At 40.3% G+C, this 26,410-nt stretch overlaps 1 protein-coding gene across 7 annotated transcripts in view; it reads left to right on the forward strand.

Annotated features, from left to right (window-relative positions):
* Positions 1-26,410, forward strand: part of DOCK3 (dedicator of cytokinesis 3) — a 142,008-nt gene that overhangs the window by 47,408 nt on the left and 68,190 nt on the right. For all 7 annotated transcript variants that reach the window (XM_028718699.2, XM_077924751.1, XM_077924748.1 and 4 more), the window contains 8 exons: positions 857-917; positions 2,072-2,219; positions 7,745-7,833; positions 11,713-11,838; positions 18,566-18,690; positions 21,335-21,497; positions 22,613-22,719; positions 24,319-24,490. In XM_028718699.2, coding sequence (XP_028574532.2) covers positions 857-917; positions 2,072-2,219; positions 7,745-7,833; positions 11,713-11,838; positions 18,566-18,690; positions 21,335-21,497; positions 22,613-22,719; positions 24,319-24,490 — 991 coding nt within the window. The remainder of the gene's footprint in view (positions 1-856; positions 918-2,071; positions 2,220-7,744; positions 7,834-11,712; positions 11,839-18,565; positions 18,691-21,334; positions 21,498-22,612; positions 22,720-24,318; positions 24,491-26,410) is intronic.

The raw sequence follows: 26,410 nt of genomic DNA on the forward strand, positions 1-26,410 counted from the left end.
TATAAGCTTACAAGCACTTTAACTCAGGTAACTTGCAGGCCTTGATATTCAGCCACAGCCAACCTGAGCAGTGAATAACTTGCAATGAGAATTTCATTGTTGGTCATATTTATGAAATGTAAATGCATGTGTTAATGTTATTCAAACAATGAGTATACAGTACTTTCACTCACCTTTCTGAAAAAGTAAATATTACATGAGATCCCCCCCCACCCCCAATTTTCTGTGGAGTTCCCCTGGAAAAATAGGGTAGAAATCCTCCTTGGGGAGGTGGATCTTTTTCTACTCCAAGCCTTCACTTCTCTATAACAATGATAGAAATGTGTAGAGGTAGTTTTCTGTTTGAAAATAGAATATACTTGGCAGACGAAGGTGATTGACTACATGGGACTGGCGGAGATGACTGGCAGAATCCGTGACCAGGGGAAAGAGACAGTGGAAGAAGACTGGAAGAAATTTAAAATATATCTTAAGAATTGTTGTAAAATTGAGGAGTGTTAAGATGTCAAGGAATTGGGAAATAGAGAATTGCAGCTGTAATCAATAAGTTAAGGAAGAATTTAAAAGAAATTGAACTGAATAATTAGTTAATTGGAGGAGTTGCTGAAGAAATGTAAAACAAGGATGCAGAAAAGGGGAGGTATGGGGAAGTCCGAGAAGTAAGGTGTATGAAAATAAGACTAGGAAGTTATATATGTTTATATGTGTGTATGTCTGTGTATTGTGTATTGTATGTTTTTACTTTTTGTGTTTGGAAAACCAATAAAAAATTTATATAAAAAAAAATGAAAATAGAATATACTTGTAATATAAATGTTTTTGACAATGATTTTTACTTTCTCCCCAATTCTGTTAGGATCTCAGCAGCAAGGATATGAAGAAAGACTTGTACATAGTTGCCCATGTAATTCGGATAGGTACAGTACACTTACTGAATTTATTTTAGATTTTTATGCACAATCTTTGGGCATAGCTCATTGTGGAAATGCATTATATAAATAAACTAAACCAGGTAAATCAATCAACGTAATCTTGTTGAGTACAGTGATTATGTGTGAGTGTGCATTTCCATAGGAAGTGCAGCTTCAAAGACCCAGGAGTTGCACTGTTTCATAACAAATTGTAATTGCTAAACCGTCATTTCGGCAGAAGTGCAGATAACAGTACTTTTTGTGTGGAGTAAGACATAGCTATTGCAGCAGGTCTGACCAGTCCAGCAGGTCAGGTTTTAATTCATAACTTGCTGTATATAAAATCTGAAGGACAGGGATGGCCACCTAGCAGTCCATGAGTCACAGGCCCACCTTCCCCACCAGGGGTTAGGAACCAGATATTCCCATCAGCCTCAGCCAGCATAGCCATAGGAACTGTACTCCCAACAACTTCTGGAGGACCATAGGTTCCCCCATCCTGCTTTTACTAATTGGGAGCACAACAAACTGTGCCTCTTGGACGATTGCCTGGCACAAGTTGCTCTCATTTATTTGGATGAGTGCCTGCATGCAAAAGAGTCTAATGCTGCTTTCAGTTAAGCAAGTGCTCCTGTCATCAAGAAACAGAAGGTTGCCCAAGAGGCATAATAGTATGGGGGTGGAGCCATAGTTCAGCACTACAGCACATGGTTACATGTATAAGGTTTCTGGTTCAATATCTAGGTTTCCTAGTTAAAATATCTGAGGTAGCAGGAAAGGTCTCTGGTGGAGGCATCAGAGGGATGTTCCCAGTAAGAGTAAATGGTACTAGACACCTTTATCTTATATGTGCCTTCCCTGACAACATTTTGATAGGGCAAGGGCACTCCCAGGCCCAGCTGCTGAGGTGGTTATATCTTGGCAGGGTGTAGGATTTCTGATTAGTTTTTTTAAAAAAATAAGGTAGATCTTAGAGGAATGGAAGTATAATTTCTGCATAGTTGCCACAGGAAGCTATTCACTTTTTCCTCAGCAAGATACTTGTTTTACTGTTTAATCTGGATTTTTTTTAAAAAAGTAACATTATCTTTATTTATAGAGTTACGTTTAGGTGTTTGAGAACTGAAGTTGAATATAATGCCAACAATGCTTTGTTTTAGGGCGCATGTTGCTAAATGATTCAAGAAAGGGTCCTTCTCATCTTCATTACCGACGTCCATATGGCTGCGCTGTATTAAGTATCATGGATGTGATTCCATCAATTTCTGAATTAAAAGAAGAAAAGGATTTTGTTCTTAAAGTTTACACGTAAGTTATTTAGTGCAGGAATAAGAGAAAAATATATGTGCTGTTTGTGTTATGTCAGATACTTTGCTGGTTTATAAAACATGAGTGCCATGGCCTTAACCTAGGATGAGGAATTTATAAAAGTAATTTTAAATAGTTAAAGTGTCTTCCTATCTCTAACAGGTTATACCAACTGATTTTATATCCAAGTAAGTAGATCAGTATCCTATAGGAGTGTTAATGCATTCATTATACTAACTCTCCTACCTTCTAATTTGTTGGCTTTGGCTAGGTGATACTAATGCACAATTCTTTAAATAACCAACGTGACTTGACACTTTTCCCATAGGTAAGCAAAGTGCAGGATAGAAAGAAAAAAACCTGCTGTCTGATTCCCCCCCCCCCTTCCCTGCAGAGCCTTTTTTGCAATCGGTTTCAGTGCTGTGTTTTCCTGCTGACTGTATGTGAGCCAAGCTATTTTTAAGCTTACTCATTGAAAGTCAACTCTGATTAGGATTTGTATGTTTCCTTTTTGTTACTGATGGTGTTGTCAGTGGCTGCCAAGCTTGGCTTTTAGAATCTGAATAAAATACTGTTCCTCAATGTAGAGCGGGTTCCCTGATAGCAAATGCAGTAATAGATGGCAAGGAAAGCAGAAATCAGCATAGAGAAAGCGGAGTGGCCCCTTATCCTACCCCCAGCACAATTCTGTAGTGGTGACTGAAGTAACTTGTGAGGAAAAACCACCTTCCTCTGTGCTCCTGTGGCTGTACTGTTGTGTTTAGTCATAGGAGGGTGGTTCTGCATGGGAGTTAGAAGGTGTTTTCTTAGTCTGAGATTTGCCCACAGTTCATGTCATAGGTCATAGGAATAAGCCATGAATCGACAAGCTCCAAACTAGTAGTATATCAATTACAGATTGCTGAAGGCAAATAAAATGAGGTGCCAGTCTCACAAATTAGCTTTGATTGGCACAGATTAGAACTAGCAGATAGCAGATTATAGGGGTGGAGATGATGTGGATTGGGAGGGGCATATCTGCTTTTTACTTTTAAAAAGCCATTAACACCATTGCTAGTTGGAGTTTTGTCAAGCTTGGCCCTGAGAACAAAATCTGGAATTTTGAACCAGAAATTATAATCACGTATTGGGAGAAAGTAAAGCAAAGAAACAGGCATATTGTTTGTCAGTATCACAATATTCTTTATGCATGGGCTTTTGTGTGGTGAGACTTTTAACATGTTAATATAATTTAATGCCAGTTTTAAATTTTGACCAGAAACCGTATTTTAGATTTTTAAAAAAATAATAAAAAACAAAAATTTGCCCTTCTTGGGTTCTTCGCCTGTGGTTTTCTTGAAACAGTTGGGAATGAATGCCTCTCATTCTATGTAGGGAACAGGATTGCGCAGTCAGTGCAAGATTGAACCCAGTAATCCCACCCATCAGCTGATGTCACCAATGATTTCAGTTGGTCGGCAGGTGTGCTTTAGATGAAATGGCCTGGTGAGCCAATTTGGAACCCCTGGGGAGCAAAGATTGGTCTGTGGGCTGAAGGTTCCCCACCCCTGCTATAGATGATTGACCTTGCTCTACGTATATTCTGGGACGTGGGTGGCGCTGTGGGTAAAAGCCTCAGCGCCTAAGGCTTGCCGATCGAAAGGTCGGCGGTTCGAATCCCCGCGGCGGGGTGCGCTCCCATTGCTCGGTCCCAGCGCCTGCCAACCTAGCAGTTCGAAAGCACCTCCGGGTGCAAGTAGATAAATAGGGACCGCTTACTAGCGGGAAGGTAAACGGCGTTTCCGTGTGCAGCTCTGGCTCGCCAGAGCAGCGATGTCACGCTGGCCACGTGACCCAGAAGTGTCTCCAGACAGTGCTGGCCCCCGGCCTCTTGAGTGAGATGGGCGCACAACCCTAGAGTCTGTCAAGACTGGCCCGTACGGGTACCTTTACCTTTACCTTTTACATATATTCTAAAATGAAGTAATTGTGTATGTGATTGTGGTTTGAACCAGACGTGGTTATGACAATATTAAGTTCTTTTTTTCTATTTCACATCAATATTTTTTTAAAAATATGGTGGCATCTGTTTATGGTTTGGTGACTCAGAAGGTCAAACGTTGACTTTTTGTTAGCAAATATCATTAGCAAATGTTTTTGCATGCAGAATCTGATTGCAGATATGAGTCCATCTGGAACTTCTAGTGTTTCTCTAATATTAGTCTCACTGTATTTTCTAATCTGAACTAATGCCATACAAGAAATAAATTTTAGTGCTGCTGCTGAATTTCTTAAATAGCAGATTCTGGGGTGAATATGTTTATTTTACTTATTTAACGATGCACCTCACTTTTGACCTCCACAGAGTGGCTTAAAGTGGCTTACAGATAAAAAGCAAATGTAAAAAACTCCAATAATCCACTAATTAAAACACAATGAAATGTAGGGTTTGTAACACTCAAATCATTTCACTGAAATTCCTGGCAGCCATATCAACAACGCTTTACTAAAGCCCTGATTACATTTCACTTGGATGTATTTTTTAAAAAAAAAATCTCAAAACTCCTTCATAGTACATCAAAGTTCTTTCTGTATTCTCGCTTGTTTTCAATATGTTAGAGACAGTTGCCAGACTCCTTTTTAGCTCAGCAGTTACCTTGTTTTGAAAATTCAGGTAGCATTACAAAGAGTAGTATTTTTTGTTTTTTATAATCACCACCTTAGCTAGACAACCAAGTGAGTTTCAGGGTCTAGCAGTTCATCTCCCTTATCATTATTCATAGGCTACTCTGGATGCCTTAAGAAATTGTACCAGAATTCTATTTGGAGCAGCACACAGCTAAGGCAACTGGTTAATTCTCTCACTACCTAATGATCAGGTAGGCAAACTATAGCTATGTGAAATACATTGTTAACTAGGCGACCTGAGAAATTACCATGGATTTCATGAAGATAAAAGTTTAGATATACTTCTGGTGGTATAATACCATTAAAATCTTAAAATACCTTTATTTTAATGGATTGACAATTGATCCAGCTTATTTTTATTTATTTTAAGCATATCTTCTTCTTCTTTGGCGATCACTCATAGCTGAGTAAGATTGTCTTCCATGAACATGGTCTTAACAGTGAGTCCACAAGTGACTGTGGAGGCCAATTCTGGATCCACACGTCCTTCCACAGTGGGGACATAGGTTACTTGGCGTGAGCTGATCATGGTGAGGGTTTGCCAAACATGCTTGTGGTATCTACTGGTGTCTGATCAACGAAGGAAGAAATCCCTCAGCGGAACAACAGGAGAGGCCATTTTTGGCAAGTCCTTTCCCGCTGCAGCCCCCTCATAACCCCCTAAATGCCATATTTTTTGCACCATAACACTCACTTTTTTTCCTCCTAAAAAGTAAGGGGAAATGTCTGTGCGTGTTATGGAGGGAATGCCTACGGGTGGCATGCCTACGGATTTTCCTCCTCTTAAAACTACGGGCGTGTTATGGTCGGGTGCGTGTTATAGAGCGAAAAATACGTAATAATAATAATAAAATTTGTATACCACTCCTCATCAGAAAATCCCAGGGCTGTTAACAACAGAAAAAAACAAAATGAGAATACAAAATACATAATAAAACAAAACCAATAGCAAACCAATAACCAAACAAGCCATTCTACCCCAGAATGAGGAGAAGGAGAGATAGACGCATACTGGCCATATTTGCAGATCTCTTTGTTGAAGTGGAAAGAGCTGCCTTATACTGAGTTAGATCATTATATTTCTTTAAATAAAAATGGAATTGTCTTTTCCTATGTCCCATGAGCTGACTTTCCAACTTTGCTTGCGTTCCTTACTCTACCTGACGAAGTAGGTTTTACTTACGAAAGCGCATGTAGAAAATTAAGCTATTAGTCTAAAAGGTGCTTATTACCCTTTATGTCAGTTATGAGGAACCTGCAGCCCTTCAGATTTTGTTGGGGCTACTAACTCTCATCATCCCTAAACATTGGTTATGCCAGTTGAGGCTGATTGGAGACCAACAATAATATGAAAAACTCAAAGTATTTGCTTTGCTCCAACACAGCACCATTTTCTAGTATGGGATGTCTACCACGTTAAGAATTGGTTCACAATTGATGTGGCCATGGGCATCCCCTTTTTCCAAGGGGAGCAAAATGAATATGCCTAAATAAATAAATAAATACTGATAATTAACATCAGAGTACAGGTCTGCCATTTCTGATAGATCTGGTGACTGAATGAGGCCTGGGCAGCCCTGGAGTCTGAGAAACTTGTATTCCAGGTCTACCCCTCCATTGTTTCTTAATTAGTAGACCTGTTGTCTATATACAGATGGACCTAGCATCTAGACAATGTCTTTTTACTCACAGCTGAAATCCCCAGTTCTTTCCCAAGCTTTCTTCATACCCTCCAGCCCATAATTAATTGCGCTGCTTCTACAATTAACTGAACACAAAAACGACATTTCAACCCCCAAAATATCCAACATGCCATGATAACACAAGAAGCCTAAACTTGTCATACACTACTTGAACCCCTCTTCCACCAGCAAAACAACCATACTGGGTTACTTTGCAAGGCTAACATAATACACACTCTCTTAGCCCTGGTCCTTGCAATACTGGTATAATAATGATGGACTTTTATCTGTATTGGCACTGGTAATTTTTTTAATATTTACAAACTCAGGTAGGGCAGGGGGTGACATTCTTTGTATGAATAAAGATCTGAGTTAGAAAGACCACAAACTCCTAACTTGGTTGCTACTTTCCTCCCTCCCTTTTTCCTCCTTTTAGTTAACACATTACTCCCCAGTCAAGCTAAACTAAAATTATGGATTGTTTTTTAAGAAGCAGCAAACAGTTCTTTATTACGGAAGACCAGCGTAAAAAGGCTTAAAAACATACCAAGAATCTAGACAATGGGTGCTTCACTTTAGCCTTCTCTTTTTATCTACTTGGCTAGTTCTCGCTTTGCTAAACGTTAGTCATTGTTTTGGACTCATTCGTTGGCTAAAAACACTCAAATGTGGGTACAGGCTAGTTTCTCCCCCAATTATTTTTTTTTAAATGAAGAGAATAGCTCCTGCACATTTTACCTTACAAATTGTGTTCCACATATTCTTGAAAGTTAGATCTTTTAAAAGGAAAGCTGGGAATCTGGGGAACATTGTTAATCTGGGGGCAGGGATCGCTTTTGTGGATGCTTATGGATGTAGCTGCACAAGTACACTGGTGATTCTAAAGTGTGAAGAGGGGAAACACAGCTCCAAATATGCAATGTGCCAAGAAGCTTCAGATGCCTTTCAGTACCAGTAGTGTTTCCACGAGCTTCAAGCATATGGCACGGGAAAGACTTGTCATATTTTCTATACTGTTTAAGATTTGCATTGGTTTTTTTCCTTCTGATAATGTATTGCTGTTCAACAAAATTGTTTTGTTTTTTTTAAAAAAAGGATCCGGTGTGTAGACTATGTATGTATGCATTCAGTAATAAGGTAAAGTCATAAAGGTAACACTAGACTATACTTTTTCAGGTGCAACAATGAAAATGAATGGTATCAGATCCATGAAAATATTATTCGCAAATCTAGCACCAAATATACAGCACCCAGCTCAAACTATGGTAATATTTAACTTTATTTCTATTAGAAATACATAATTTCTTTGCAGCAGATACTTTGAATCATGAAAATGTTATAAAAGCCTGTGCATTACAGAATTTTCATAAACCAAAATGAGTCATCCATGACCTTCACCACAGCATTTTATAGTTTTACTTTGGGACTTTTCATAACATTTTGGATAGGTGGTCTATTAATAGTTTTCCTTTCTGATATATTCTGGACTATCAACGATTTTTCATTTTCTTAAATTGAACACTCCCTAGTCCCACATATTGAAGAGAGCTGGTTCTTTTCAGGTTGGCATGTGAGTAATCCACACAGAAGTGTGTGTTCTCTTACTCAAGGCAGGAACTTGAGAAAGGTAGCCTCTCTTCTTTCATGCTCCTTCAGTTTAAGTCCCTGCCTTTTCCCCAAACCAGTGTGGTTCTTCCTCTCCTATTTTACTTGCCCTTTTGTTCAGGTTTTCCTATCCATTAAAAAAAATATATCAAATCAAACTGGAGGTCTGTCAGAAGATACTGGAACAGAGATCCAGTTCACATAAACCTATAAGCTGAGCCACTACAGGAGATACTACAGGGTTCGGAGGCTGCAACTGGTCTCCTTACCATGCCAGTGCCAAAGGCAAACTAGCTACCCACTATCCACGGAGCCAGTTTGAAGGTCGTGCTATGTCCACAGAGCCTAGGACTTGCTGATCGAAAGGTCGGCGGTTCAAATCCCCGCAGCAGGGTGAGCTCCCAGCTCCTGCCCACACTTCCGTCCCAGCTCCTGCCCACCTAGCAGTTCGAAAGCACCCCTAAGTGCAAGTAGATAAATAGGGACCGCTTTCTAGCGGGAAGGTAAACGGCGCTTCCGTGTGCGGCGCTGGTGCTGGCTCGCCAGATGCAGCTTCGTCACGCTGGCCACGTGATCTGGAAGTGTCTTTGGACAGCGCCGGCTCCCGGCCTCTTGAGCGAGATGAGCGCGCAACCCTAGATTCGGTCACGACTAGCCCTGACGGGCAGGGGTACCTTTACCTTTATGTACATATAAAATCCTAAATAACTCATCTTGAAGTTACTTGAAAAACCGGAAAGGGCCCTAAAATCTTCAAAGGAAATCTAGCTGGTTTTGCCATGACCTGAAAATTATCAGTTGTTGTAACGTGGAGTGCTGTCTCTCCTGAAATGTGGGCGTCCCCATTCATATTAGTATTCCACCGGCTCTACATTGAACTTAGTTGAAGGTTGAACTGAAATAAAGGATGCAGCACCAACTGCTGATTTCACATTGAACAGTGTTTTTGTAACCTCAAGAATGGGGAACCTTTGGCTCTCCAGTTGCTGAACTCCCATCAGTCCCAGCCAGCAGTAGTGAGTTGTGAAAATTTGAACTGGTACAAAATGTCTCAGTTTCATTTAAGTAGACTTTCTTACTTTGATTAGTTTTGATAATAAAACCACAATTCTAAAGCTAGAGGAACATGTTGAACCTTAGATGCTATAAACTTAATTTTGTTCCTGGGAAGAAAATTCAGTATACAACTTTAGATTACAAAACCTACCCAATAGAGGTGACCACTAGCTTTTTACCTGCAAATCCATGCTGTGAAACCTAGTTCAGTGTAGAAGTAGTCAATAATTAAAGAATCAGAGTTCATTACAAGGTATATGGTCCCAGTGGGCCCATTTACAAATAGTAAAGGGAAATTGTTTGGGGAGAATTGCCTCTTTCTCCCATTTGTGTTAATAGCCAATTAGAGATATGTTCCATGATGAAATTTAATTTGTTTCCCTCCCCATGCAACAGCCCGGTCAATATGTACAAGCCATATCTGTTTTATAGTTACCATTGTTGTTGCTTTTCAAATATTGCTGGGTGTTGTTTTTGGAATAATAATAATAATCAGTATGAAGTTCAGTAGAAAACACACAGTTTTAACAGCTTTAAAGCAGCATTATTTTCATTGTAGTTGCACATATCAGGTACTTGGGCACATTTGCAGGAGTCTGTATTATAAAAGGCATTAAGAACAGCTAAAGGCAAATTAAGCTGTTAGCAAATTATGGCATCAGGTTAAAAGGCACAATGAGCAAGTAAAGGGAAATCTGATGCTCTGCCGAGACTAAATAATCCATTGCTTCTCTGCTGAATGAATTTAAGAGATAATATGAAAATCAGACAAATTACTTGCATACCTTATTCTGTTCCATAAATTTTTAGCCATTTGATGGGGATTTAAATTTGTCCTGGCAGTTGTAAATGGTGGTTGCCACAGTGTCTCTGAAGGGTTTTTAATAATAATAATAATAATAATAATAATAATAATAATAATAATAATAATAATATGTTAAAGTGCTATATTGGTAGCAGAGGAATGCAAATATTAGAATTATACAAAGATGTAGATGAAACTAGAGTTTGTCATATAAAATCAACCCTAATGAATTCATGGGACACGGGTGGCACTGTGGGTTAAACCACAGAGCCTAGGACTTGCCGATCAGAAGGTTGGCGGTTCGAATCCCCGTGACGGGGTGAGCTCCCGTTGCTTGGTCCCTGCTCCTGCCAACCTAGCAGTTCGAAAGCACGTCAAAGTGCAAGTAGATAAATAGGCGGGAAGGTAAACGGCGTTTCCGTACGCTGCTCTGGTTTGCCAGAAGCGGCTTAGTCATGCTGGCCACATGACCCGGAAGCTGTACGCCGGCTCCCTCAGCCAAGAAAGCGAGATGAGCGCCGCAACCCCAGAGTCGGCCACGACTGGACCTAATGGTCAGGGGTCCCTTTTAATGAATTCATATTATGGAGAAAAATACCTTGGTGAACATTTCTGCCAATTTGAGCTACCCTGCTCTGTTAAGTACTCCCAGTCCCCAAAAGCTTGCAATCTCTGGAGAGCAAAAAGAGTTTTACATTGGAATAGTGCAAGAGCCAAAGCGGGTGAGTTTGTGAATTTTTGCTTGAAGCTGCTTTTTACTGTTTGGCGTCTGGCTATTTGCCTGTTGGTTGGTTGTTTGGTTGTTTTTCAGCTGCTACCATGTGCTTTGGCACATGGTTGTGGTGGGCAGTTCTTCTGCCTTTCAAATGAGTCACTGAGTTAGTTGGGGACATGGCCTGGAGTGGCACAGCTCTGTAAGTTGTCTTCCAGTCCCAGGGAGCATACAGGATGGGCAAACAGGAGCAACACAAAGGGACTTCCAGATACACACATTCAGGATGTGACAGAAAGCTTGCAAATACTCATCAAGCTCTTTAACCATCATCCTTTCCTGCCGATCAATCTACCAGAGAAGCACAACATGTGAGATCTGAGCTGTTTGCTGCAACTCAGACCACAGAGCTCTTACAAGCCACTATTGATTACCTGTACGAATAATTTAGGAACTTTCACCACTGTAACTAAGCCAAGTTTTACTGCCTGTGTTTTCTGACTGATGTGTGGGAAAACGCATGAACCTGACCTTTGAAGAGTTTATAAGTAAACCAGATTTTAACTTACCAAATGTGTAGTCTTTTCCTATGCTAGGGGAAGAGAGGAACTTCAGAAGGAATTCAGAAGAGGATATTTTAAAGGTCTAACGGCCTATATTTCCACATATTATTTTGCTTCATATTTTGCGAATCTAAATCTCTGCTGGAGTTCTCTCTCCAATGGGTACTTGCCCTAAACCTGGATCTTGGTGTCCAGGGAATTCTCACTTTTATATACCTATTTTTTCCACCAACAAAAAATACCTAAGGGACAGTCCCCAAGAGCTCAGTGAGGGGCTGACAATGCTCAGTGGTCATGCAAGAGGGGAGAAAAACAGGGGAGGAAGAACCAAAAGGAGCATTCTGGAAGAGGACATAGCTGACGGTCTTTAATGTTTTAATAAAATAGTTGTACTTTTTTGCAGGACTTATCATTTCTCTTCAGCTTCTTCGTGGAGAAATGGAGCAGATTCGGAGGGAGTATCCTATGATATTTAACAGAGGGGTGGCTATTACCAGAAAAATTGGTTTTCCAGATGTTATCATGCCTGGTAAGTGAATGAAAATTCTATTCATTAGTTTGCAATACTTTAACTGTGATAATTGTCACTGAAGGTAGGGCAATAGAATGAGCTCTTTTATTCTCTCCCCTCCCCCCCCCAATAATAAATTTGAGTGACAAATGTGTATTGCATGAAAGTGCTCGTTTTAGTTGTATAGCAGTACAATTTTGAACATAAATATAATAACTCCCTCTCTAATTATTCTATACAGTTTTTGTGTGGAGTTCATGATGCTTGCTACTTCATTCTTCCAGTAGTATGCGGAAAGAAGAGAGGGGTAACAGGGATAGCATAGTGCCTGAAGCAAAATGTGTGGAGTGATGTGTGGCTGCTGCTACTCTGAATCTAGTGCAGTACTTTTTTCTTCTAGCTGTTACTTATATTTGCCATGACCATGCACTAGAATGCTTTAAAATGAGGAACAACTGTATTTGGACTAATGAAAAGCTCTTCTTAGACCATTTTTCCTTAAGGCAAAGTTAGGCAGCATTGTGAGAGAGCTTACCGGTGTATCAGCCAGGGTTATATTAGTTCTCTGAGCCCATGGCGGCTGTATACTTGTTTTATTAAACATCAGCTCCCCTATGCTTCATGGCAAATTACTTTTGAAAGTAAGTGAGTTGACACATGAGTCAACTGTTCAAAGAAAAAGTTAAATTTCCAATGAGTTAGTGCAAGCAACTTTGCTTCATCATAAAAAAACTCCCAATCTTTTCCTAGCATTTTTTCCCTTTAGGAGAAAGTCAGGTATGTTCAAAAAAAATCTGCATGAGGACAATATCTTCATTTGATCAACTAAAATCTCACAAAATCATGTGTAACCTTTCAAGTTCTCCAGAATTCTCCCATCATGCTAGATGGTAAACAAAGCAAAAAGGAGTGAGGGCAGAGAAAGAGAAAATGTATATTTGGCTGGTAGCAAAGCCATATGCTTTATCTTGTGAAAGATTTAAGATAGTGTGAAGGAGGAGGTAGCACACATTCAGATGAAATTGTATTAGTTGCCATTCCAGTATCAGGTTGCACCAAGGCCTCCTGGGAAACAAAAACATAAAGAAATACAATGGTTCATTCTCTGATCAATGCAAATACAAAAACTAGAGTATTACTGTGTTCACACATAAATTTAAAACGTGTTTTAATGTTAGGAAATTGAACCACAGCTGGCCCTGTTCCCCACCTCCTCTGGCATGAGTGTGAGGAGGAATTCGGACAGTAGAAACAAGCTTAGTCTTGATTATGGTTAGTGGGAACAAACTAAATTTAAACCCTAGTTTATGAAGCTGACATGTTTTCACCAACCATAGCCAAGATTAATCACAGTTTAGGATTTGAACATAATGCTAAACTGTGATTAATCTAAAATTCAAACAAAAGCTTTCAATCTTGTTGTGGCTTCACCAGAGGAGGGATGGGGAAGTGTACACACTCAAGAGTTGCTGTGCTTTGTCTTTGTAATACTAAACTATGGTTTAGCATTACATATGATTTGGATCCATGTATGTTGGTAACAACAACAACAACAAAAGAAGCATATGCCTTCTGAACTGTGTTCAGGATTCAAATTGCTCTACAACTTGTTCCATGCATGCAAGGGTCCTTTTGGACATTGGTTCCTTGAACAGCATCACCCCATGTTGCATAGCAAACAACTGTAAAACTAAGAGTGATTTCAAATCCAGTTTGTGACTGGGCATCGGAGATTTACTTCAAAGAAAAGGGAAACCCACCAGATAATGGCAAATTCTTAGTCTTGTTCAAAGTACCTCTTTGATCCCTGCTTGTGTCCTATGTATAAACACAAATTTCTGGTCAATCTACCCTACAAGCAAGTTTGCTTATCAAAATAGCATCTCTTCTCTTTACCACATTTGAAGTCTTATTTTGAGTGTCTGATGAAAAGCGCATGTATCATCTTTTAACTGTGAGTGATGTTGGGTTTTATTTCTCTTTCTCTTGTCTAAAGTTTCCTGGCTCTTTGTTTACTTTCCCTTCATTCTCTCCCCTTTCTTAATGGCGCAGAGATGAAGATAGTTGGGTGTAAGTTTTTGCTTTACTGTGTTCTGTCCATTTATTGCTTGCTGTTTTCCCATTCCTGCATCATACTTTTCATGGAATGCTTGAGGCTGATAAAGATTAACAAATCAACAACTTTGCAGGAAGACTATATGCTCGGCATTTCTCACTTGAGGGGTTGCACAAACCCCTTTTATACAGAGTCTGGCTCATACTGACTAAGGGGTCATCCACACTTCGCTCATCCCACCGCTTTCCCTGCGGAAAAGCCACAGTTTACAGATGAATTGCAGCAAACCTCTATTGGGTTTTCTCTGGATTGACATTTGCTCCGATTTAGTGCTGGAAAGCACAGGACAAATGGAAAATTGCTTAGACCCTTGCTTTCTAGCCACAGGACAAGTGGTAGTGTGGGTGAAACCTAAAACTAAGTTCCTGAGTCATATTCAGACACATGTATCTGCTCCCACCCCTATAGACATTTCTGCCCCAAGGTGCACTTCTGGAAGGGTTACTTCAGAAGTCACACTACAAGGGCAAGGCTATGAGTTCTTCTTCAACCTCCCACTCCTCACAGATAAGTAACTTACCTAGGTATGTGGAGTATCTTTGAGCATTTGTGGGACCATATTAAAGCCAGTCTGGTAATGTAGAGAGATATAGGCATCCATCAAAACTTTTTCAAAATGGATGCTAGAAGAGTTTGGAATTTCTAGCCAACTAAGCCCAGGTGGGCTGTGACTCAGGAGTTATTGGGGAAAGAAGGTACCTAGGATTCTACAACTTAATTTCCTACACAAAATTTAGAGGAGCTCGCTAGCACAACAAAGAACTAGATAAGCCATCAGACTTCTTAGATGATTGCCATTTACATTTGATAAGCACCTCTCAAAGTTCCCAAGCTACTGCCATCCCAGACAAAATAAAGGCTAGTAGCAACAGGAAATCCTCGGTCCCCTAAGATCCATCCATGTACAAAGCAGTGTTACAGAAAATCAATGCTGTTTAGTTCAAACACAAGTTTTCCATCACAGTAGCTTATGTAAAGGCGTGTGTTCTTTTCAGTCTTTATGCTCGTGTTTTTCAGACAGAACTTTTCAGACAGGAGCATTAAGTTCAAAGCAAGAGTGTTTTTTGTAGCTATACTTGCAGAAGTCACGACCTCATAGCAAGACAATTACGGTATATTCAGAGTAAAGGTAGATGTGTTGGCCCACATGAAAAATTCCAAACACTGTATTAGGGCAGTGCCTTTGTTAGGTCAACCAAAATGTTATAAAATAATGTTTAAACTTTCAAGTTCCCTAGAACCCTTCAGCAAGCTGGATGTTAAAAAATGAGATGTGGGGGGGGGGGGCAGAGACAAAAAAGACACGGACGACTTGACTACAACAGCCTTTTTTCCTCCCCCACTAGTTGTATTTTCCCATCATAAAAAAATATTCTTCTTTAAGTGCAGAATGAAAATATCGAACTTCCTTCACATTGGATTGCGTTAAAAAATCCTAATCATGTGAGAGTTGATGTTGAAACAATATATTCCATCAGTTTTATAATGTATTTATTTGAAAAGGGAACGCATTAATCTCCTTATATCTCTAGTCAGCAACTAATTTTACAACTTTGTGGGCAGGGGGAAGGGAGGGAGGGGGTCAGTGTGCACACTAACTTAACAAAATCGAAGAAAGCATTTTTGTACTACCAAGACATTAGTTGCGGATGAAACAGACAAGAAAGTGCAGGAACACAATTATTTTCTTCATGCATCATGCTGCCACCTCTGCTGCTCATATTTTTGCTTTCCACAGCAGGAAAATAAAGTAAGGTGAGGTGGGGGAGGAGAGACAGAGGGAGGTTTGAAATGAAAGGTGGTCTTTTTTTGAGCTTCTCTGCTACTTCTTCTCTTTTGATTTCTAAAACAGAAAAAAAAATCATTGGAAAGAGAAATTGAACCAAGAACTTGCTTTCCCCCTGTGCTCATCTGCCTCTTTCCCCTTTGCTTTTACAAGCATGGAAATAGGTCTGAAATGCTATAGAAAGAGACAAAGAGGCTCTCTTTCTTGTGCTCTCTGCTTTCCAAGCCTGAAAAGTCAGGTGGAAAGAGATAGCCAGGTGTGTGAGAGTGATAAATCGTTTTTCAGCACTCTGGTCCTTCTTTGCTGCAGACACAGGAGCAGACAGAATACATGCATGTCATTTCACAGTCCCCAGTCTGCTCCTCCTGTAGCCTTTTCTTGGTGGACAGAGCTATGTGTGCCACTTGGCCTGTTCTACACTCATAGGTCCCCTGCTGCTCTCAGGAGGACACTATCCCATTGCCAATATGTAAATAAGATTCAGCTTATTTAAGTCAGCTTCTGTACTTGAATGGGAGTGGGAATGCAATATCGTCCTTTTTCGGGAAGCAAAATGTATCGGACTGGCCCTGATACTCAGAATACTCAGATGTTGCAGTTATTAATTTCACTCCTGTTTTGCAGTACGTGGTATAGAAGAAAATATAGATTTTCCTTCACATGGCAATGTGGATAAAAGCATGGATTCAAACCATTTGGGGGCTGTGTGTGCATTGCAGCATGTGACAATATCTAGGTATAGGGTCAACAGCCTCTGTGTTACTGGTTGAATGGGGAACAGAACTGAAACTGAAAGCCACTTGCATCCCACAATACAGTGGTACCTCGGGTTACATACGCTTCAGGTTACATACGCTTCAGGTTACAGACTCCGCTAAACCAGAAATAGTGCTTCAGGTTGAGAACTTTGCTTCAGGATGGGAACAGAAATCGTGCTCCTGTGGCGCGGCGGCAGCAGGAGGCCCCATTAGCTAAAGTGGTGCTTCAGGTTAAGAACAGTTTCAGGTTAAGAACAGACCTCTGGAACGAATTAAGTACTTAACCCGAGGTACCACTGTATTGGTTGGTAGGTGTTCCTTATTTATTTATTTATTTATTTTAATAATGCATAGAATACTTAATACTGCAGTTTCTAAGCAAGTGTACAATAGGGATAAAAAGGGGTTCAGCAAAAAAAAAACCCCAAACAGTTACAATTAAGCATGAAATCAGGGGGGAAAACTACTGGTAATTTAAAATGCCTGTTGAAATGAAGAGGTTTTTTCCAAGTGCCAGAAATTCAGTAGGGAAGTTCTCCCCCACCCCACTCACCTGGAAGGGATTTCCACAGAATTGGACCCACAATACTGAATACATAGTTCGATGAAATGTAGATGGAGATACCCCTTAAATGACAGAAAATGGTGCAGGGGAAGGAAGAGGAGAAAGAGAAAGGATGTGCAGCCTTCTGTTCCACACATCTGCTGCTGTGGTCTAATGCAGTCAAAGCTATTCCATATTCCATGTACAGGCTGCCTATGATCTCGGTTGAATTGATCTTATAAGACTACAAAGTGGGAGCCAGAGTAATGGAGCAAGAATAAAACATAACTCTTTGTAATTATTGCTAATGAAGAGTATTTTAGCTAATCTTCATGCATATAGAATCATAGAATTGTAGGATCATCTAGTTCAACCCCCTGCAATGCAGGAATAATAATACATATACTTTTGGGGAAGAAAAATAGGAATAGATTTCATTACTAGGTTGCCTGGAGAAGCATACTACAAGTGAGGAAATTGCAGTTGTGTTAGAAATGAGATCATTTCTCTGTCTGAAAGCAAATAGTGTTTCATGTTTAAATTCATGCATTATTCCTAGCATTGTAGTAGAAAGAGTCTTCCATGTAGGGCAGGGAAAAAAGTCTTATTATTTCATGCTGAAACACTTTTCAGTCATATTTAAATCAACAAAGGGCTGAAATTCTGCTATATTCTGCACTTAGCTACTGCATTTCTTAGATACAGGAATCTCTTTGAACGGCTTGAAAAGTGGGTAAACATTCCCACTGTTGCAGCCCATACAAGGTCTGCAAGCTGGGCAGGAATCCAGGAAACTTGTGAGATTTTTCATTCATTTCATTTGAGTTGAAATTTATATTATAGACAGGTATATGATGCGAGAAGTTTTCCTCTTGGTAAAGTAGTACTCACATACTGACATTTGAGGTAACTAAATGGATAACTATATTATTTGTTATTTGTTGCCAAACTGTTCAGGGGCTAGATATCTCTTGATGTCACTACTGCCCCCATTTACTATGTGCCTGCTCCAGGGGAAATCCAGCCCTCCTGGCTGAAGGACCCTCCTGGCAATGATGCAAAGGCCTTGTGAGGCATCTTGTGTTAGGAGAAACGCCAATCATATCAGAAATTTGGCATTGCTTTTGCAGTAGAATTGTTTGATGAATATTGCTGAGCAGCCCAGCTGCTTGCAGCCCACAGGCAAGAGAAATCATAGCAGGGGCTGGATGTTTCCTATAGGTTCAGCCATTGTTGCTCATGCTCAGGAGTGTTTTTGATAATTTATTTGTTAACCAGAGAATTTAGCAAAGCAATACGAAAAAAATTACTTCCTCTCCCTCACCTTTGTCTCCTAAATGATTTACCGAATTCTCAGACTTCATAAAGCATTACTAACAGCCATCTACTTTAATGCACTGGTGTTAAAATGTTCATTTTTTATTAACTATTTATTTTATACTTGGAATGAGTTGGATTCCCATCAGAATTGTGAATAAAACATCACTGGCTTTCACAGAACTGTCACGTTTTCTAAAAAATATTTATTTCTTCTTGTGTAGGTGATATACGCAATGACTTGTACCTGACTTTAGAGAAAGGAGACTTTGAAAGAGGTGGGAAAAGTGTTCAGAAGAACATTGAAGTGACTATGTATGTTCTTTATGCAGATGGAGAGATTCTAAAGGTAAATAGATATAATTTCTATTAAATGTAGCATCACTTTAGTTCTGTCATTTACTTTCAGATTTTTAAAATTTGGAAAAACTGAATTTCTTCTGTTCACTTATTTGAACTTAATTATTACAGTGGTTACTTGCATGGAACTGTGCAGCAATGAAAGCAAATAAAATCTCAATCAGGAAAAATATCTGTCTACAGATGGGTTATGATGAAAGGGCCTTTCATTGCTGCTCAGTCAATCCCATTTGTTTTCATTCCTGCACTAACACTGAGAGGACCTATTTATTTTATTTTTACCTTCCCCCCTTCCTTCCTTCCTCAAGGATCTCAGAGCAGAATACATAATTTGCTGCCATTTTATTTTCACATAGCTGAGGAATGGTAACTCATCCAAGATCATCCACTGTGTTAGTTTGATTAATGAGTTGGTTTTACTCTTCTTATTTCATTTAGTTTTATGGTAGATGTGATATATTGTAAACTGCTTTAATTGTATAGAAAGGTTACCTATAAATGTTTTAAGCAAGGACAATATTATATCCTTTGTTACTTAGATGTGAACTCTCTCTTCTTTGCTACTTCGCATCCCTGGAACACTTTACACCCCAGCATCCATTGGACTCCTTCCTCTGGTGTAGTGGAATGCCTAATGAAGATATCACATTTACTCCTTTATCATCTCCTAACCTCTCCCCTTCCTTTGTCTGTAAGCCTAATTAAATTGTAAGCCTGAAGGCCTGGCCTGTGCTCCTTATGTTGTTTTATGCACAGTGCTTGATTTATGTAGGCGTATTAGAAATAAACAACAATTTTAATTTACCCTGGATTTGGAACTTCTAAGTAATTACTGGCCAGTTGCCAATCTCCCCTTCTTGGGCAGGGTTCATGAATGGGTGGTTGTGGGCCAGATCCAGGCGCTCATGCAGGAAACTAATCTTTCTACATCCATTTCAGTTGGGTTTTAGGCCCAGATTTGGAACAGAAACTGCTTGGGTTACCCTGTATGATGACCTCTGTTGGGAGAGAGACAGGAGAAACGTGTCCCTGTTAATTCTCATCGACTTCTCAGCAGCTTTAGATACCATCAAACATCATATACTTCTGGAGTGTCTGTCCGAGCTGGGGTGGGTGGCACCACTTTGCGGTGGTTCTGCTCTTACATGGATGGTCGTTTCTAGAGGGTGATGTTTGGGGGGGATGTTCTTCAGCCCCATGGAGCCTTCAGTGTGGGGTTCCTCAGCATTCGATTTTATCCCTCATGCTGTTCAACATCTACATGAAACCACTGAGTGGGGTCATCTGGAGTTTTTGAGTACACTCTCAGCAATATGCTGATGACACACAGCTCTGCTTCTCCTTTTCCTCTGCAGATGTGGCAGTGAATGTGCTGGAACATTGTCTTGCCTTAGTCATGGATGAGAGCCAATATACTGGAGCTCAGTCCAGATAAGACCAAGGCACTGTTAGTGGGTTGGAAAGATGGGAAGTTGCTTGCCCTTGATGGAGTTACACTGACTCTGAAGCAGTAGATATGTGGCTTGGGGGTCCTTCTGGACCTATTGCTGTCGCTTGAGGCTCAGTTGGCCTCAGTGGGGCAGAGTGAGTTCCATCAACTTCAACTGGTGGCCCAGCTGCACCACTATTTGGACAGGGACAGCCCAATTTCTGTCATTTATGCTCTGACAACCTCTTAGTTAGATTACTGCAACACCTTATATGTGGGGCTGCCTCTGAAGACAGTGCGGAAACTTCATTTGGTGCAGAATTCAGTAGCCAGGCTGCTCATTGGAGCATAGAACTTCAGTCCTGGCCCGACTGCACTGGCTGCTGATTAGTTTCCAGACCCAGTTCAAAGTGCTGTTTTTGACCTATAAAGCCTTAAACGGCTTATACCTCAAGGACCGCCTCTCCTCATGCTAGTGGCTGCCCACCTGTGGAACACGCTCCCCAGAGATGCTCGCTTAGCACCTTCGTTATGTATCTTTAGGCACCAGGCACCAGGCAAAAACATTCCTCTTCTCCCAGGTCTTTGACTAAGTAAAAAAATCAATGGCCTTTTAAATTGAGTGGGTTTTTTGTTTTGTTTTGTTTGCTATTAAGTTAAAACATCATTGACAAAGTCCTGGTGCTTTGTAGTAATTCAGAGTAGGGAGTTAGTTGCTGGTTGTTTTTTTAGGTGATAATTATTCACCTGAAACTTTCTTCTTTCTGCTAATTAGAAAAAAATAAGACAGACTATTCTAAGGATTCCCTCTTTTCACTTACAGAAGCTTGAATGGCTAGTGATTAAAGAGGCAGAAAATTCCTAGGAGTTCAGAATCATACCTGAACTCTGTATCTCTCAAAATAAGAAATGACTTATTTAATAAGAAAAAGCACTTATTATATGAGAAACATCATTCGCACTCTCTCCCTAGTTGCTCCTCAGATTTTCTCCTCCTCCTCCTTAAAAATCTAGACTCCTCCCTTCTTGAGTTTCTCGAGTTCTGTATTTCAAAGTTTTGCATCTGTCCGTCACATTGTTTAGCAGCTGGATATGAATTGGACTAATTACAGTATGCTGTATGCTTCCTTTGTGTTATTGTGTATCTTTTATAATGTGATATTCTTTTATTCTTATTCTGTATTCTTTTACATTTCCCCCCCAGGACTGCATCAGTTTAGGCTCGGGAGAGCCAAGTAGGAGTCTATATCATTCCTTTGTCCTCTATCACAGCAACAGCCCTCGTTGGGGAGAAGTCATCAAACTTCCCATTCCCATAGACAGGTTCCGTGGTTCTCACCTCCGTTTTGAGTTCAGACACTGTTCCAGTGAGTGCAACATGGTTCTCTGTCTGGAAGATACCTAATTTTCATAGGCTGATTTTCTTCTGTAGATTATTTCTGTGCTGATTTTGCAAAGGATTAGGAGAATGTAATAGCTTGAAAACATACGGTGGTTAGGGCATGTTCTCATTACCATTTCAGTCATTGATAGCTGCAGTAAAAACAACTGCAACAACCTCTAACAAGGCAGTTATCTGGGATAATTTGTAGCAATGTCAGATCCTGAACTGGCTAATAGATAAACCCCTCATCAAGTGTTGAGGGCTGGAAGATGTGTTAGCAAATTAGTTATTACAGATTAAGCAAAAAATGGAATTTGGGCTCTGGAGAAACATATATATTCTGTTTTAGTTCCCTTTCTGAGTTTGTCTAGGAGCATTTTTTTTGAGGTCCATTCCAAAGTAAATGGTCTTTCTTTGTTTGTGCGGTACTTGGAGCTTTGTTTCTTTTAGCAAAATACATGGCTTACACTCTTCCTTTGTGATAGGGATATTGATTTTTACATCTTCTCCTAATGCTGAAAGGCATAGTCACAAAAAATCAGTGTAGTAGTCACTAGCCTAGTTCCCATGTCAAAAGCTGGGGTTGTGCTTTGTTTTGCTCCGAGGAAACCATGATCTGCTTTTGGCTTCCTTGTTGTGATTTGTTTGAGCTAAAGAAGCTGCATTTCCTGGTTAAGGCATAACGTTAAGCCAAGGGTTGTGTTTTGTTTCTTCCCTAAGGGGACTTACTTCTGAGTAGATATATATAGAGGTGCAGTGTTGCAACAGTGGGAAGGGGTTGCCATAAGCCTGACTAGGAAAAAATGGCCTGGCAAGAAGGGAAAAGAATGCAGGAAAGGGTGCAGCACCCCTTCTCCATATCTCTATTAAACTTGCTCTTCCCCCAACTTGCATTTGAAGACATAGGTCTGTAGCTGTTATGTCTGATTCAAGATATAGAATATTTTATGACTGTAGAAAGCACAATCAGATTTATTAAAATGCAAAATAGGCATCATGGAAAATCTTTTCTCTATCTATTATAAGTTACAGGGACAGGCTAAAATGCTAATTTGGTAGATACTGGAATTCATGTAAACATTTTGTTTCTTGTTGCAGCAAAAGATAAAGGTGAAAAGAAGCTTTTTGGCTTTGCATTTACACCACTAATGAGAGATGATGGCACCACCCTTTCTGATGACATTCATGAGCTTTATGTTTATAAGGTACGATAGTTCCTCACTCTTCATATATTATAGGTCTACCATCAAGTCATTTCACTGTTCACTGTTGTAGAGTAAATTGATAATGGTCCAGATCTGCTAAAATAAGTGTTTGTACGGATCTTGATTCGTCTGTTACGGTACATTACAAATTGGGAGATACTGCGAGCAGATAGACCTTCACAAGCATCTTAACTTTCTCACTCTTTCTTTAGAATACCCTCCCCGCCTCTCTTCCTCCTCCTCCTCCTCTTCCTCCTCCTTCTTCCTCTTCCTCTTCTCTTCTTTTTATATTTGTATCCTGCTTTATATTTGGGGTCAGGATAGATGTCATGCATGATTACAATCTTGAATTTTGCTGGGGGGGCCGGGACACCCCAGTTCCTGAAAGGTCCACAGTTTTAATTAATTTTATTTAATTTCGTGTGGGTATAGTTTTTTAAATAAAAAGTTAAACTTACTAATTATGTAAAATTATCATAGAAAATGTTCCCTCTCTTGCACAACACTAAGACCATCCTGGGACAACATTGTACAGTGGTACCTCGGGTTACATACACTTCAGGTTACATACGCTTCAGGTTACAGACTCCGCTAACCCGGAAATAGTGCTTCAGGTTAAGAACTTTGCTTCAGGATGAGAACAGAAATTGTGCTCCGGCGGCGCGGCAGCAGCAAGAGGCTCCATTAGCTAAAGTGGTGCTTCAGGTTAAGAACAGTTTCAGGTTAAGTACGGACCTCCGGAATGAATTAAGTACTTAACCCGAGGTACCACTGTAACAGGGTGTAAAAATGAGTCCCCCCTCCCCTCTAAAGACTGCATGCCTTCCTGTGCCCATATCTAGTCCTTGAGGAGAGTGGCTAATGAGTGGAGACACCGGGTGCAACAGGAATGGGTCCTTCTGAGCTCCTGAGTCCGCCATCAGGGCCCTTACTGCTGCCGCCAGTCATGCTTAGCAGACCCCTTGGGATAACTCAGGACCCCCTCAGGGGTCTGCAGCCCACAGATTGTAAACCACTGGAATAAGGTGTTCTACAGAGGCTTATAAACAGTACAACCCATCAGCTCGACTGAAAATTAATATCTGGATATAAATAGAGGTTATGTTTATAAGCCTTGAGAAGCAAGCTGCTAATAAAATCTATTCTGCTGTAGTAATCATGTTTAGCACAGGGATGTATTATTTTATACTTTATATATACACTCCTAACAGAGGTGTTTTATTTTTACCAGGTATAACCTAGCTATTTAATTGAAATGGAAGGTGCATGTAGCTTTTTAATTATTACAAAACTTTTGTAGTAGTCTCCAACTCCCATCAATCCCAGCCTGCATGCCAAATGATCAGAGATCATAGGAGTTGTTAAAAATATCTAGAGGACACTAAACTGAGGAAGTTTGATCTATCTGAACTGATAGAAAGCTGTTTCCCAAAGTGTGTGCTGTTTGAATGAGTAGCATACATATTCCAAATGCAGAATGTTTGCATGCCTAGAATCCATATAAAGTCCTACATATTCTGTTTAGTGGTACAGCAATACATGGAGTAAAGCATATATAATTTTCCAGCTAAAGCAGATGTCCTTTTTTTATGTCTACAGTGTGATGAAAACAGCACATTCAATAACCATGCCCTCTACCTGGGTCTTCCATGCTGCAAAGAGGACTATAATGGATGTCCCAACATTCCTTCAAGCCTGATTTTCCAGCGCAGCACCAAAGAGTCATTTGCAATCTCTACTCAGCTCTCTTCTACCAAACTCACCCAGAATGGTACAGCAGTTTTCATTTCAAGAAATCATAGGATGCAAAAAAGATAGAGGGGGGTGCTTTGTATATTGCATTGAAATAATGCAATGCATGGTCCTTTGGGGGGGGCTGTTGGCTTGCTTTTGTTTCTATTACATATTTTCTGTTTTTAGTCTTGTACTTTTTATGTTGCGAGTCACCCCGAGATCTACGGATGAAGGGCGATATGCAACTTTAATAAATAAATAATTGCAATATTTGCTATATATTCACATAGAAAGGGGTCTTTGAGTACAGTGCCAGATTTAGGGGTGGCGTGGGTGGTTCTCTTGCACATGGCGCAGAGCTGAGGGGACGCAAAATAGTGCACTTCAGAGCATGTGCAGAACAGAAGGTGAAAGGAGGGAGGATGCTCTATCAATCTCTGTTCCAAAAGCAATCATTGTGAAAATAAGAAATCGGAGGGAGGTATTTTAGTCCTCGCTCATATTGCCAAAGTCCTTCTCTGCTGAGTGGCTGTAGCTGCCAACAGTATGTATCTGATTTGGAAATGCTGCTTTTCGGGGTGAGGTGTGTGTCTTATGCACGTAGTAATGAAATACGAGGTAAAAGGTAATTTCAATTTTTTTAAAAAAAACACCCTTTTGCTGTGGTTAACCTCTCCAAGTTAAGTCACAGTTGCGGCACAGCGGTATGGTGTAATGGTTAGAGTGTTGGACCTTGGAGAGTAGGGTTTGACTCCTCACTTAGCCATGAAGCTCACCTTGGCCAGTCACCATCTCTCAGCCTAATCTATCTCACAGGGTTGTCTTCAGGATCAAATGGAGAGGAGGAGAACCATGTACACCACCTTGAGATTCTAGGAAAATAAAGGTGGTATATAAATGTAATAAATAATGTTAATGATAAAATAAAATTTTAAATAAAGTTCTAATTTTTAAAAAGCCAAATTATTAGAAAAATCTAATTAGATTAGGAACCTCAGTCCCAGAGGCCAAATCCGGCTCTCCAATCCTCTTATCCCACCCTCTCCAAGCCATGCCCCTCACTGGTCCTGCTCTAAACCTCCCATGAGTGCTTTTATTTGGCTGGCTGGAATATGTAGCTGGTCTGTGATAAGGCCGCTTGCTTACCTGGATGGAGAGACGTGTGTGTGTGTGTGTGTGTGAGAGAGAGAGAGAGAGAGAGAGAGAGAGAGAGAGAGGGAGTGTTTGTGACTTTTGCATGACTGGAATGTACAATAAGAGAGACATTTGTTGCTCCACCCACTTTCCCCTGTGGTCCTGTCCACCATTGACATCTGGCCTGCAGAAGGTTACTCACAACGGAAGGTGACTCTTAGGCTAAAAAAAGTTCCTACCACCTTAGACCGGTGGTTCCCAATTGGTGGTCTGTGGACCACAGAGGGTCCACATAACCCACTCAGGGGATCAGTGGCATCATTCACAGAACAAAAAGTACCATAGAGATATCATTTTTTTCAGAAGTAGGTGGTCCATGTCTTGGCTTTTGAAAAACAGGGGGTCCACAATACTTAGCTAATTGGGAACCACTGCCTTAGAGCAATCTACCATATGCATATTTGTACAAAGTTATATTGATATTTCTGCCGCCAGTGCAAAAGAAGCTGCCCTTTCCATAATCAGACTCTCCATTTGCTAATGAAAACTTGGGGGAGGGAGGTGAATTTGACCAGTAGTCAAAGTTAATAGAAATGGAGGGGGAAAGCTGAAATCTCATGTCTTAATGAGTGGCACAGTTAAATAGATGAGGAGGAATATATCAAAATCTACAGCATTGGGCCAGATCCTGATCTCCCATACCCTTCACAGGACAAATGTGGCAGGTGGTAGTGAGGCTGACCACGTGTCAGTCACGTGATGTAACATTGATATCAGCTGATGATTGCCAGGACTTCAAAGCATCATGCAGGGCTTGTAAAGA

The sequence above is a fragment of the Podarcis muralis genome, chromosome 2 (genome assembly GCF_964188315.1).
Source record: "Podarcis muralis chromosome 2, rPodMur119.hap1.1, whole genome shotgun sequence".
In the NCBI taxonomy this organism is placed as follows: domain Eukaryota; kingdom Metazoa; phylum Chordata; class Lepidosauria; order Squamata; family Lacertidae; genus Podarcis; species Podarcis muralis.